The sequence below is a fragment of the Panthera leo genome, chromosome C2 (genome assembly GCF_018350215.1).
Source record: "Panthera leo isolate Ple1 chromosome C2, P.leo_Ple1_pat1.1, whole genome shotgun sequence".
NCBI lineage: Eukaryota > Metazoa > Chordata > Mammalia > Carnivora > Felidae > Panthera > Panthera leo.
In genome coordinates, this window is record NC_056687.1 from 18,264,139 (window position 1) to 18,279,356 (window position 15,218).

The 15,218-nt window shown below is 36.0% G+C and overlaps 1 protein-coding gene across 1 annotated transcript in view; it reads right to left on the bottom strand.

Moving 5' to 3' along the window:
• Window positions 1-1,112: 1,112 nt before the first annotated feature.
• Window positions 1,113-15,218, bottom strand: part of LOC122229224 — a 98,530-nt gene continuing 84,424 nt past the window's right edge. The window contains exons 3-4 of the mRNA XM_042954332.1: window positions 4,936-4,973; window positions 1,113-1,222 (exon numbers count right to left, since the gene is read on the bottom strand). Coding sequence (XP_042810266.1) covers window positions 1,143-1,222; window positions 4,936-4,973 — 118 coding nt within the window. The 3' untranslated portion in view covers window positions 1,113-1,142. The remainder of the gene's footprint in view (window positions 1,223-4,935; window positions 4,974-15,218) is intronic.

Consider the following 15,218-nt stretch of genomic DNA (forward strand, 5'->3'; position numbering starts at 1 on the left):
TAATTTAAGGTATAGTTAGCAGAAGAATGGGTAGGAAGTTAAAACTAAAGTTTGGATGATGGAAAAAATTCTATATCAGAAATCTTACTAAATCATTACTATTTAATACAAAAACAAAACTTCAAATCATTCTACATGCTGCAGAGGAATTAGCTATATATTTTTTTGTCAATATCAAGAAAGGGACAGAGATTCTGTGAAGGATGGAAGAAAGAAAACTCACATCTGTGGGAGTGTTTTCTCCAAAAGATTTACCTATTCAACATTTTGATTCCTCATTTATACATCCCACATCCTGTATTGAAAGAATAAGATTTTCAAATTATTTGAAGGATGGAGTAGCTAATATATTTCCATTTTTCCACTGCAGAATAAGAAAAGTAAATTTTCTCTAATGGGATACCAGCAGGACTGGTTTTGATTTTCAGAACATTGCTCAGCCATAAAAAAGAATGAAATCTTGCCATTTGCAATGATGTGGATGGCGCTGGAGAGTATTATGCTAAGCAAAATAAGTCAGTCAGAGAAAGACAAATACCATATGATTTCACTCGTATGTGGAATTTAAGAAACAAAACAAAGGAGCAAAGAGAAAAAAGAGGGAGAAAGACACAAACCAAGAAACAGACTCTTAACTACAGAGAACAAACTGATGGTTACCAGAAGGGAGGTGAGTAGGGGGATGGATAAAATAGGTGATGGGGATTAAGGAGGGCACTTGTTGTGATGAGCACTGGGTGTTATATGAAAGTGTTGAATTACTAGATTTTATACCTGAAACCTATTACACTGTGTGTTAACTAACTAGAATTTAAATTTAAAAATTTTTTAATAAAAATTTTAAAAATAAATAAATAAAAATTTTAAAAACTAAAAAAAATTGCAATAGTCAATCATTTGATTAGCTTAACCTTCTTTTGGACCAGTTTTTATAGGAAACAACATTCGAGAAGAGTGGTAAAGAAATAAGGCATGAAAGAATAAAGTAACAATTTTTATTGTTAGTGTGTAGTAGTTCTTAAACTCTCAAAAACACGGAAAATAGCATAAGAAAAATCTACTTTAGAGAGAGGTCATAATGATATGCAGAATGTTACCAAATTGGATCCTGCTCATTTAAGACTATAACATTGTGGCCTTTCTCAGAAGCAGAATTCAGCACCTGATGGTTGTTTCATATTATCTGCACATACATCAATGTGTAAAGACATCAAAGTGAAATCTGAAAATAAATAGCAAAGCATAATACATCAATGTCTGACAGGATCTTTTTCCCATTATAGAAACTATACAATATCTGTAACCTATTTAGCGAGTTACTTTGGGCAAAAATTACACAGATGTGCATATACATACACACACTGACACTCACACACACACACACACACACACACACACACACACACACACAGACCACCCTTCTTTTTAATAATTGTTTTATATTCTAGGGGCGGCTGGATGGCTCAGTTGGTAAGAGCATGCAACTCTTGATCTCAGGGGGTCGTGAGTTCGAGCCCATATTGTGTGTAGAGATTACCTAAAAATAAAATCTCTTTAAAAATTTAAAAATTAAAAAAATAAATCTGTTTTCTATTCTAAAGTTTCTCAAGATCATAATACTATACAATGCTACTGCCCTCTCCTCTGGAGACTAGATAATAAGTCAGTTCATAGTGTGGATTTGGAAGTCAAAATACTCAAGTTTAAATCCCAACTCTTCCATTCAATATGTATGAACTTGGGAAATTTACTTAATGTCTCTATTTCTCAGTTTTCTCATATGTAAAGTGAGGATTTTATCTATTCCTTATGGTTGTAAAGAAGTAGATTTTGAAATATGAAAACAATAGTCTATAAATATGAATATTGTAATAAAAGTAACCCCTTTAGTTCCTACTCTGAAATACTGTTAGAAATTTAAAAGTAAACAAAATTTTCATTAATGATGTGAAAAAGCCACAATTGGTTTATTTTCTTTTTCCAGATACGACTTATAATTATTATCACAAATGATGTTTTCTGTAGGCAAGCTTTGATTTGTTACTTATTTTCTATGTTCAATGTTAGCTAATTCATTCATTTAATTACTTATTTAGAGGGGAAAAAATCCCAGCAAATAAAATTTAAATATGTTCAATATTAATAAATCTCTACTATCCACACACCAATCAAATTATTTTAAAACATAATTTGTTTCTAAAATAGCTACACTGTAATTACTGAACTTTAGGCTAAAATATGTTATCATTCCTTCATAACTTATCAGTCATTCATATGTTGGATAATGTCTTCCTAAGGCATAAGAAGAATTATAGGATCGATCTGGATTACATAGCTAACCAATACTCCAGTTTTGCTTTGTTTGTTAAGTCAATCATGTTAAGATATGGTGACAAGTTGTCTAAATTCCATTTGAAGTAGAAAATAATTGGTTCTAAGTAGACTTTGAAAAGTCAAATATATATATTGCAATCCCTAGACAACCACTACGTAAACTATATAAATATAATTGAAACTGGAAATCAACAACAGGTAGAAAGCTGGAAATTTTATAAGCATGTGCAAACTAAACCAACACACTCTTAAAAAACCAATGACAGTGTGCCCAGATACCGGACTGGGCAGCTTTATAGGCACAGAGTGGATAACACATGTCATCAGGATTTGTAGAACACATCTAAGGCTGTGCTTAGAAGGTAATTTATAGAAATAAATGCTTATGTAGATAACCCTAGCTTTAAAAAGTCCCAATATACAAAAATTTCCTTTACCATAGTTTAAATAAATAATATCAGCCCCCAATAACACTGTTCAAATTTTAATTGCTACAATATATTTACTATGAGTAATTGCATGATGTGAAAACTCCATAAATCACTACATAAATAACGGATGTACATCATGATAGGTGACCAATCAACTACTTCTTCCAAAGTTTGTCAATGATTGGTCACTGTACATCAGTTATTCAGTTCATGCACATACAGCAGAAAGTATAATTGTGTTGTCTCCTTGTCTCCCAGTGATAAACCCATCTGGCATTTTTTTAAATGTACAATCAAAAGAGAAAACTGGCCAACAAAGATGAATGTGTAACAAAAAATAAAGTAAAATTCGAATCCAACATAAATGGGATTATAGAGGAAATAGCTGGCCATGGAAATGTTGACCATGCTGCCATTCAAAAGGCTCTAAATATGCAGCCACATGAATTCAGTAAAGGTGAGTGTGTTAACAGAAATGAGGACAGTGGTAGCGAAAACAGGAGAAAGATGCCTCAGAAGAGATGACAATGACAAAACTTCACATTAAAGGAACAATTGGAAATACTTTACAATATTTGAGGTATAAAGGATAAACTGTTGGAAACCAATCGCAACTTAGAAAGCAATGAGACAAACTGCCAAAGCACAGATAAGATGCTTGTTCTCACTGTAAATTATGCAATGAGAAGCTCACAGTACTTCTATTGCATTTTTATAAACAAAAGACTTCAATTCTCAAAATTCATAATGTCTTAAATTGTGGCCTATTAAGTAAGTATTAATTTCACTTTTTTTTTCATTTGCCAAACATTTATAATCCACAGCAAGACATATTCTAATGTATTTACAAAAAAAAATGTTAACAGTCATGGAAAAATCAAAAATGTTCCTATTGATTACTAAGATTACTTTGAACAGTTTGACCTTACACGGTCATTTTTATAGTGCAGCACTACCAGGCAAAGAAAGGACCACTTGTATTAGAAAAAAAGGAAAGTCATAACCCAATAATATAAGCTCCCACCTTAAATTACAAAAAGGAAAGCAAACAAAACCAAAGCAAGTATAGGAAAGAAATAATAAAAATGAAGGCAGAAACTAATGAAACAGGAAATAAAAGAAGGAAAAAATGATAAAGTCAAAAGCTCATTTCTTAGATCAATAAAATTGGTAAATCTCTAGTAAGTCTCACAAAGAAAAAAAGAAGAACAGAAATTACCAATATAAGGAATGAAGGAGAATATGTCATTACAGACCTTATTGACATTAAAGGAATCCTAAGATTATACTGCAAACAACTCAGTGCACATAAATGAGACAACTTAGGTGAAATAAAACAATTCCTCAAAAATGTATGCAAAATGAAATAGACCCCTGAATAGTCCTATACCTCTTCAATTTAATTTCTGGTCAAAACCCTTCTGAGAATGAAATATACAAGTATAGATGACTTCACTAGTGAATTCTATCAAACGTTTCAAGAAGAAATAACACCAGTTTAACACAGTCTCTTCCAGAAAAGAGGAAAGAAGGGGATATACCTCCTGACTCATTTTATGAGGGCAGTATTACCCTAGTATCAAAACCAAAGTGGGTAGGAAAAGAAAACGACGGACCAGTATCTTTCATGAAGTAGACACAAAAAGATCCCCACCAAAAAAAAAGCAAAACAAATCCAGGAATATATAAAACTAATACACCCTGACCAATTGGAGTTTGCCCCAGGAAAGCAAGGCTGGTTCAACATTTAAAAATCAATCAATGCAAGCTATCATGTTAACTGTTAACACAGCCTAAAGGAAAAACAAAACAAAACAAAAACAAAAAACAAAACAAAACAAAAAAACCACGATCATATTAGCTGATGCAAAAGAATATTTGACAAAATTCAATATTAACTCATGATAAAAAAAAAACCCTCAGGAAACTAGGAATAGAATGAAATATCCACAATATGATAAAGGGCATTGATGGATAACCTACACCCATATAATACTTAATGGTGAAAGACTGAATGCTTTTATCCCAAGAACAGGAACAAAACTAGGCTGTCCACTCTCGTCACTCCTATTTAATATTATACTGGAAGTCCTAATCAGAACAATAAGGGGTGTGGGGAGCGGGCAGTCAAATAGATCATAAGGAAAAAAATAAAATTGTCTCTACTCACAGAAAACATGATTTTCCATGCAGATAATCTCAAGGAATCTACGAAAAAAAAAAAAGTCAATGTACAAAATTCAATAATATATTCCCATCTACTAATAAAAAATGATAAGCAATAAAAAATGATTTCTTAATATACACATAATAACTGCAAAAAAATATAAAATCTATGTTCGTTGATTGCAAGACCCAATACAGCAAAAATACTAACTCTGCCCCAGTGAATCTACAGATAAAACACAGTTGCAATCAAATCTCCAGCAGGATTTTTGTTTTGTAGATATGGACTAGCTGATTCCAAAATTCACATAGATGAGCAAAGCCAAAGCATTTTGAAAAAGAATAACAAATTGGAAGAATCACAATTGTTAGGCCAACAATAAAAATATACTACAGTGTCGGTGGAGAGATAAACATACACACAGTTCAATGAAACAGAATGGAGTTTAGAAATAGACCTCCACAGGGGCGCCTGGGTGGCTCAGTCGGTTGAGCGTCCAACTTCGGCTCAGGTCATGATCTCGCAGTTCGTGAGTTTGAGCCCCACATCATGCTCTGCGCTGACAGCTCAGAGCCTGGAGCCTGCTTTGGATTCTGTGTCTCCCTCTCTCTCTCCCCCTCCCCCACTCATGCTCTGTCTCTCTCTGTCTCTCAAAAATGAATAAATGTTAAAAAAAATTTTTTTTTAAAAAGAAAGAAATAGACCTCCACATATATGGCCAATTGATTGTCTTTGATTATCTCCCTCCCCCCGCACCAAATCCTCTGTGTTCTACCTATCTATCCCTTCCTCCTCATAACCCCTGGCAACCACCGATATTTTTACTGTCTCCACAGTTTTGCTTTTTTGAAGAATGGCATATAATTGGACTCATACAGTAGGCAGCCTTTTCAGATTGGCTACTTTCATTTAGTAATATGCATTTAAGGTCCATCCATGTCTTTTTATGGCTTGATAGGTCATTTCTTTTCAGCACTGAGTAACTGTCCATTTTTTAGATGTACCACAGTTTATGTTTCCATTCACCTACTGGACATACTGATTGCTCCCATGTTTCACCAACTATAAATAAAGCTGCTATAAACATCTGTATACATGTATTTATATGGACATAAGTTTTCAAGTCCTGCGGGTAAATATAAGGAACATAGCTGTTAGATTGTACGGTAAGAGTATGTGTAGTTTTAATAAGAAACTGCCAAATTCCTTCCAAAGTGTCTGGACCGTTTCACATTCTCACCAGCCATGAATGAGAGTTCTTGTTGCTCAGTTTCTATACCAGTGCTGCTCTCAGTGTTTAGGATTTTGGTGTTTACTGATACCACATTGTGGTTTCAATTTGCAATTCACTAATGACACATGATATTAAGCATCTTTTCATATGCTTATTTGCCATCTGTACATCTTTTTGGGTAAGGTATCTGTTCAAGTCCTTTTTTGTGGTTGTTAAATTCAAGTTAGTTAACATACAGTGTAGTATCGGTTTCATGAGCAGAACCCAGTGAGTGATTGCTTACAACACCCAGTGCTCATCCCAACAAGTGCCCTCCTTAATGCCCATCACCCATTTAGCCCATCCTCCCACCCACCTCCCCCCAGCAACCTTCAGTTTGTTCTCTGTATTTAAGAGTCTCTTATGGTTTGCCTCCCTCTCTGTTTTTATCTTATTTTTCCTTCCCTTCCCCAATGATCATCTGTTGTGTTTCTTAAATTTCAAATATGAGTGAAATCATATGATACTTGTCTTTCTCTGACTTATTTCACCTAGCATAATACACTCTAGTTCCATCCATGTTGTTGCAAATGTCAAGATTTCATTTTTTTGATTGCTAAGTAATATTCCATGGTATATAAATACTACATCTGCTTTATCCATTTGTCAGCTGATGAACATTTAAGCTCTTCCCATAGTTTGGCTATTGTTGATAGTGCTGCTATAAACATTGGGGCATTGAGCCCCTTCAAATCAGCATTTTTGTATCCTTTGGATAAATACCTGGTATTGCAATTGCTGGGATGTAACATAGTTCTATTTTCAATTTTTTGATAAACCTCCATACTGTTCTCCAGAAGAGCTGCACCAGTTTGCATTCGCACCAACAGTGCAAAAGTGTTCCCCTTTCTCCACATCCTCTCCAACATCTGTTGTCTCCTGAATTGTTCATTTTAGCCACTCTGACTGGTGTGAGGTGGTACCTCGTTATGGTTTTGATTTGTATTTCCCTGATGATGAGTGATATTGAGCATCTTTTCATGTGTCTGTTAGCCATCTGGATGTCTTCTTTGGAAAAGTGTCTATTCATGTCTTCTGCCCATTTCTTCACTTCATGCAGTATTTATTTTTGGGGTGCTGAGTTTGATAAGCTCTTTATAGATTTGGGGTACTAACTCCTTATCCGATCTGTGATTTGCAAATATCTTCTCCCATTCCGTTAGTTGCCTTTTAGTTTTCTTGATTTTTCCTTGTTTAGGTCTTATAACGATTCTTTTAAGCTTATTTATTTTTGAGAGAGAGAGAGATAGAGCATGAGCAGGGAGGGGCAGAGAGAGAGAGGGAGACACTGAATCGGAAGCAGGCCCTAGGCTGTGAGCTCTGAGCACAGAGCCCGACATGGGGCTCGAACCCACAAACTGTGAGATCATGATCTGAGCCAAAGTCAGACGCCCAACCAACTGAGTCACCCAGGTGCCCCTCTTTTAACTATTTTTTTTGAAATTAGACTATTCATTGTTTAAATGCTAGTTTTAAGAGTTCTTTGTATAGTTTGTATACCAGTCTTTTATCAGATATATATTTTGCAAACATTTTCTTCTAGGCTAGGGCTTGCTTTCTCATTCCCTTGAGCTAACAGGTTTTTACAAAAGGGCAAAGGTAATTAAACAGGGAAAATATAGTATTTTCCACAAATGGTTAGGACAATTGAACGTACATAAGCGAAACAAAACAAAACACAACAAAAAACAAAATATAACCTCATTCAAATATTAACTCAAAATTTATCATGGATGTGCATATAAATATAAAACTGAACCTTTTCAAATAATAGGAGAAAATCTTCATTTCTTCAATAAGGAAAAAGTTCTTAGATATTACACCAAAAGCATGATCCCTACAAAAGAAATTATAAATCAGACTTCACCAAAGTTAAAATGTTTCCCTCTTAAAAGACACTGTTAAGACGGGGTGACTGGGTGGCTCAGTTGGTTGAGCATCCAACTTCGGCTCAGGTCATGGTCTCACAGTTCGTGGGTTCAAGCCCCACGTTGGGCTCTGTGCTAACAAACAGCTCAGAGCCTGGAGACTGCTTTGGATTCTTTCTGTCTCTCTCTCTCTTTCTCTCTCTCTCCCCCTCCCCTACTCATGCTCTGCCTCTCTCTCTGTCTCTCAAAAATAGATAAGTGTTAAAAAAAATTTTTTTAAAGACACTGTTCAGAGAATGAAAACATAAGCTATAGACCAGAACAAGTTATTTGCAAGTCACATATCTGGCAAGGATTTGAATTTAGAATATATAAAAAACCCTCTAAACTCACCAGTAAGGAAACAATCCAATTAAAAAATAGACAAAATGTTAAAAAAACAATAGCCAAAACATTTCACCAAAGAGGAGAAACAGATGGCTAGTAAGCACATGAAAAGATGCTCAACAATGCTTATTAGCCACTAGGGAGATGCAAATTGAAACCACTAGAAGATATCACCCCATACCTATTAGAATGGCTAAAATAAACAATACTGACAATACTAAGTGCTAACAAGGACATAGAACATCTGTAATTCTTACATATTGTTGGTGATAATGCAAAATAGTAAAGCCGCTCTAAAAAATAGCTTGGCAGTTTCTAATAAAGTTACATATACTTACCATATCATCATTATGATCCAGCAATCCCATTCTTGAGAATTTACCCCCAGAGAAATAAAAATGTACGTTCATACAAAAATCTTTGCATGAATATTTATAGCAGTTCTATTGGTAATCAAACAATCCAAATGCCCTTCAATAGGTAATGAAAAACAAACTGTGATACATTCATAAATGCAGTACCACCCAACAGTAAAAAGGATTGAGCTATTTGTATATCAAACAACTTGGATGAATCTCAAAGGCACTAAGCCTAGTGAAAGAAGTCAGTCTCAAGTTTACATACTGTATGATTCCATTTACATGACATTCTTTAAGAAACAAAACTACAGTGACAGAAAACAGGACAGTATTTGCCAAGGATTGGGAGGAGGGGAGGGAGGGAAGGGTGTGACTTTGTTCAAAGGGAAACCAAGAGGAAGTTCTTTTAGAGTGGTGAAATTGTCTCATCCTGATTATGGTGTGATCATACAAATTCATTCATGTGTTAACATGTATAGAACTGTACACCTAAAATAGTCAACTTTATGTTAATTTTAAATTTTAAATTTTTTAGAAGTTAATTCTTAGAAAAAGCAATGTTGGGTGAACTCATTTTAAAGATGATCTTATCTTGAGATGTTTCTTTGAATAATTATTTTTATATCTTTTAGATTCCTATACATTTCTTTTCCAATTTTATCATAAACTATCTCTTTTTGCCCCTTTGTTTTTCCTGCTATTAGAACTTGCAGCTCATTCATTCTTGAGATACTTTAGAACTCTTTGTCCTTATATTTTAAAGAAAGCAGATATATGGCACCAGGACAGCATTCTTCAACTTTTATGACCATGGGAATCTGATAAGATGTGTGTCAAAAAAGATTTCTTATCTTCCCCCTCAGAAGTCATTTAGGTGATCTAGATTAGGTCCTTCAAAATCACCACATGATATGAATGCGGGTGTTCCAGTGACTGCTCTTGGAAAAGCACTGCACTAGAGGCATATAAAATTAAAAAAATAAGAACTCCTTTAGTCTGTTGAGAGTCTCTCTATAAAATGACTCATTGAGCCTGGAAATTGGTAGAAGACAACATACGTCCGACGAACTTCATTTCTTATTTTAATCTAGAAGGTACTGGGGAGCCTGGGTGGCTCAGTCGGTTAAGCGTCCGACTTCAGCTCAGGTCACGATCTCGCGGTCCGTGAGTTCGAGCCCCGCGTCAGGCTCTGGGCTGATGGCTCAGAGCCTGGAGCCTGCTTCCGATTCTGTATCTCCCTCTCTCTCTGCCCCTTCCCCGTTCATGCTCTGTCTCTCTCTGTCTCAAAAATAAATAAAAAACCTTAAAAAAAAACAACCTAGAAGGTACTCATAGATTTGCCTATGAGGGTATAGACTTCATGACCAGTATTTGAGTAATGTACCGGCTACTTGCTGGAGATTGAATTTTTGAGTACGATATATTAAGACTTATATTGTAATATAAGTACAATATATTATATTGAGTACGATATATTAAGATATATTACTCTGATAGAAACATCTCCTACAACTTTTACAAAAAATGGATCAAGTTTTTTCTCACCAGAAAAATATAATCACAAATTGTACTTTCTCCAAAGATTCAACCACAAGTTAACAGATGTGCATAGCAATATGTGAAAAAACAAAGCAACAACTGTTAGCAGTGTATTTGTTTACATATTTAAATGATACCTTGAGCCTTATAAAATGAATATATTTGTGTGTGCATGTGTGTATCAGTATACATATACATATATATACATGCAATATATATGTATGTACAAACATGCATATACATACACTTGTATGTATATATAAGTGTTGTTGATAACAATTCTAGGTATTAAATACATTGAGCTAATCGCTTTGTATTCATTTTCTTGTTTCAGCTTGGAAGGAACATATTATACTGTCACTTTACAGATGATAAAATCAAGGGCCAATTAAAAAAATGCTTACTATCCTATTTAATTACGTCAATTTTCTTGTTTTGATATTATACTACTACAGTATAGGAAGCTCGGTGATGGTTCAAGGGATTATAGAATCCCTTAATTATAAGCAGATTATAGAATCTACTTTTGCAACTTCTGATAAGTCTGCAATGGTTTCAAAATAAAGAGTTAAGGGGCGCCTGGGTGGCTCAGTCGGTTAGGCATCTGACTTCGGCTCAGGTCATGATCTCGTGTCGTGGTCTGTGAGTTCGAGCCCCACGTCAGGCTCTGTGCTGACAGCTCAGAGCCTGGAGCCTGTTTCAGATTCTGTGTCTCCCTCTCTCTCTGACCCTCCCCCGTTCATGCTGTCTCTCCCTGTCTCAAAAATGAATAAACGTTAAAAAAAATTTTTTTTTAAATAAAGAGTTAAAATAAACTTGGCTGCATCCAAATATTTGAAGGCTTTCCAAAGCTAAAATAGGAAAATATGAAGAACTTGTCTTATCCTTCCATAATCCTCTCCGTATCTCAAACTAAAACTTAGAGACAGCTTTAGAAGAGAAAAGAAGTCTCATGTGAATGTCAGGGGAGGAGAAGGGCAGGGGCAGGGGATAGCAGACTGAATACCAGTAAGAGTCCTTGGCCTTGGTACTATTGAGTCTTTGGATCTCTTTGGATGATTTCATTTGCAAGTAATAGAGGATCCAACACAAACTCACTTAAAAAGTAATGCACTGGCTTATGCAGTCTAGAGGACATTAAAACTTTCTGATATGATTTGTTAAGGACTCCAGACTATTTCTCTGTAATCCATTGAGCTCTGCCCATCCTGATGCATCAGCTTTATCTTGAGACTGGCTTTCCTCATAAGAGCAAAATATTTGGAGCAGTTCTAGGCCTCATATCAAGACATCACACCATCCAGGCGAGATGATGTTTCCTCTCCCAATTTCTGAATAAATGGCACGACCTACATCATGTGACAATCCTGAATTAATTATTGTGACCAGGGAGATGGGATCGCACTACAGGCTAGGCCAATTAGAATACACTTTGGAAGCTGGAGATCATATCAATTACCTAAATAGTTCAAAAAGATAAGGAATTTAAACAGAAATGTGTACTGATTTATTCTTGTTTCACTTAATAAATATGGCTGCAGCAATAGTGCTCATCCTACTTTTGCTTAAAATGTGATCTTTACATCACTCCCATCAAGTTGTAGTGCCCACGTCACCCTTTCTTTGAAGCTTGTTGGATCCAACCTTGTGACTGTCTTATCCAAGAGTATGGCAGAAGTGAGTTCATGTGACTTTCAAGGCTAAGTCACAAATGCCATCCATTTCAGCCTTGATCTCTTGGGGTTTCAGGTCCTGACATCTACCTGCCATGCCGTCAGGAAGCCCAAGCTTCCTTTCCAACCTAAGCAAAGGTATCCCTTCAACACAGAAAACCTGAAGGCCACAATTCCATCAGGATCTCCCTTATACACTTTCCTAATACTGGCTGCTTTTCTTATAGACCCATTAAAACAACAGTGAGTGATTAACTACTTGAATATTTATTCATTCACAGACATCATCTCCCACTAGAATTCAATTCCAGGAGGACATCAACTGAGTCTGTCTCATTCTCGTCACCCTTGCAGCTAAGGCGCCCACGTTATGGGCAGTCAACAAATGGCAACTGAATTCAAGAAGAAATAAAACTTTGAAATTTGAAAGCCTCCAGAAGGACTATGGCTATTGTACTAAAGATTAAATGCTCATAAAGCTTATGTCTAAAGAAGCCGGGCACTCAATACTCATTTGCACCCAAAATTAGTTATCTGGCACCACAACCCTCTTTGTTGGCAGGAGGATCTTCCCTTCGAAGCCCTCTCAGAAAGCTCTGGAGTCTTCATCAGGATGTGTCACGTGCTGGTGGAATGGATCCAGTCTTTGGTCCAAGGACATCTCCATTTTCCTTTCTTTATCAAAACCATGATAGTGCCACACAGATGCTAGTCAGTCATAGACGGTGGCACTATTGGTAGTTTGGACCAAATCATTTTTCATATGGTGGGGAGGGGGGGACTTCCCTAAGTATTGTGATAGGTACAGCACCATCCCTGGCCTCCACCCACCAGACAGAGATGGTACTAATGTTGGAGAAGCAACAATAGCATCCACTGCAGACAAACTCACATTTCAAGAACAGCAGCTGTGCCTGCCTAACAACCATTTGGATAGTATTGACCAGAGAGATCTGTTACTTCATTCAAGTAACAGATCCACTCAATGACATATGCAGGGTGAAGGATGCTTTTTGCCCAATTGGCCAGCAAGCCATTTTCTTTTTAATAATTAGACAATTGAATCATTATTTCATTACATTCACAAGATGCCTTGAGAGAATGGGTATCCAAACATTGGTTAAATTTTGAGTGTGATTCAGACTGTGTTTACGTCGGTCTGGTGTGTTTCAAGGATTTTACTGTCAATTTAAAGAAATCAATCAATTAAAGCAACCAAATAACTTACTCCTTTTAAGAGGATTCATCAATAACCAAGGGCTAACACAATTACACTTTGTGTGCACAAGGTAAATTCAACCAGTTGAAAAGGTGGGGAGACTTGGAGAGTAGGCAAGTATTTTCTTTCCTCTGCAAGTTAACATATAACTGATTTATTACTCCGTCCTCCTCTGCTCTCAAATTCACTTGTAATTTTATCAGATCAACTGGGTGTCCTGGCACCATAAAGCTTCAATATATATTCAAGCTGTTTGCCCAGTAAATTAACTGCAATATTATAGAAGCATTTTTCATATGCAAATATGCACTCTGAAGTGTAGCAAACTGAACACCACCAGCAGTTTCCTCTAAAACTTGAAAATCAACTCTTAAAATTTATCTTCTTTAACCATCTGGTCATGATGCTAAATGACTTAGTAGAGAAACTGTTTCACATTTTTACTGGCTTGCGAGAGGGTGAATTTTTGTTTTCAATATTTTCTATGAATCTTGCGTTCAAAGGGACAAGTAGAAAGATGCTGACATTAGTATAAATTTCTGTAAAGCTCAGATACCTACTGTGAGTATATTGTACAGTATTTTTGATCTTCTAGAATTGTCCTTTTCCAAAGAATCCCATTTAATGTGTTACGGTTATTCTCTTCTAGCCACACAGTTCTTTTTTAAACAGTGGTTTTATACATACAAAGAGATCTTTTCTTTGTTTTTTTAATCTTCTGATCCTGATGAATTCATGGTCATCCCCCTCTTTAATTATACTGTGGCATCCTCAACCTGATTTTCTTTTGCCCGTTAGGTGCAAATGTTCATGCACATGCACTGAGTGGCTTTTATTTTTCAAACTCAATATACACATTATTTCTCCCAGGATTTCTGGATCAGGATATTTTTAATAATTAGATAATCTTCACAGATTTGCAAAAAGAAATTTTGCTCCTTTGTTTCTCTCAAGATTTGGACATCAGGGAGAGCTTTGAGACTTCCTAGACCAGAAAACAAGAGTGCAAGACATTTTACTTATAGAAAAGGGAGTATGTCAACTGAGCAACTGTGAGAAGAAATATCCAAATGTAAGATTTTAGAAATTTCAAAACCACATCTTTATCTGTTTCTCTCTGACCTAAATACAGTCCTTTTCTAAATTATAATTTTTAAAAACGCAAAGCTAATTTCCTGAATCAACATAATATTCTGCAGCAGAAAAGATTAGGAACAGGCCTTCAAGAAGGCAATTTTCACCACCACAGCTATTTCCTTTAGCCATTTCCTCTTCTTTCTGCAAATATCCTTGAGAGAACTACAATACAAATTGTCTTGAAACGCAAATATATTGATTTCCAGTTAACGCCTTTTCTTCCTTATGTAACTTAATCTTTAACCAGAAAAGAAACGAGAAAGAAAAAAAGAAAAAAAAAGAAAAAGAAAAGTAAAAGGGCACCTGGGTGGCTCAGTTAGCTAAGCGTCTGACTCTTGATTTTGGTTCAGGCCGTGACCTCAATCGTGAGATGGAGCCCGTGCATGGGCTCTGTGCTGGGTGTGAAACCCGTTTAAGATTCATTCTCTCGCTCCCTCTCTCCTCCTCTTCCCTCTGCCCCTCCCCCACTTGCACATGCTCTCTCTCTTCCTCTCAAAATAAATAAATAATAATAATAAAGGAAACCACTGTTTTGCAATGATAGGTTTGTCTTATATTCTCGGGGAGAGACACAACAAGCAATTTAGTAATTACATGACCAGAGAAGTTGTCATGCTTTTTCTTCCACTGAAATAACTAACTAACCCGAAGACGGCAAACTTCATGGTTCTGCTGCCATGAATTCAGCCCAGGAGAAACTCCTTTGCAGCCGCTGGTCACAAGGTGGAAAGACCTCTCTGGCCATCGGTATTCTGCACACACATCATCCAACCTGAATAGCACAGGAGCAGGCCAGCACCCCACTCCACCCCTGCCCGAGCACTACAATGA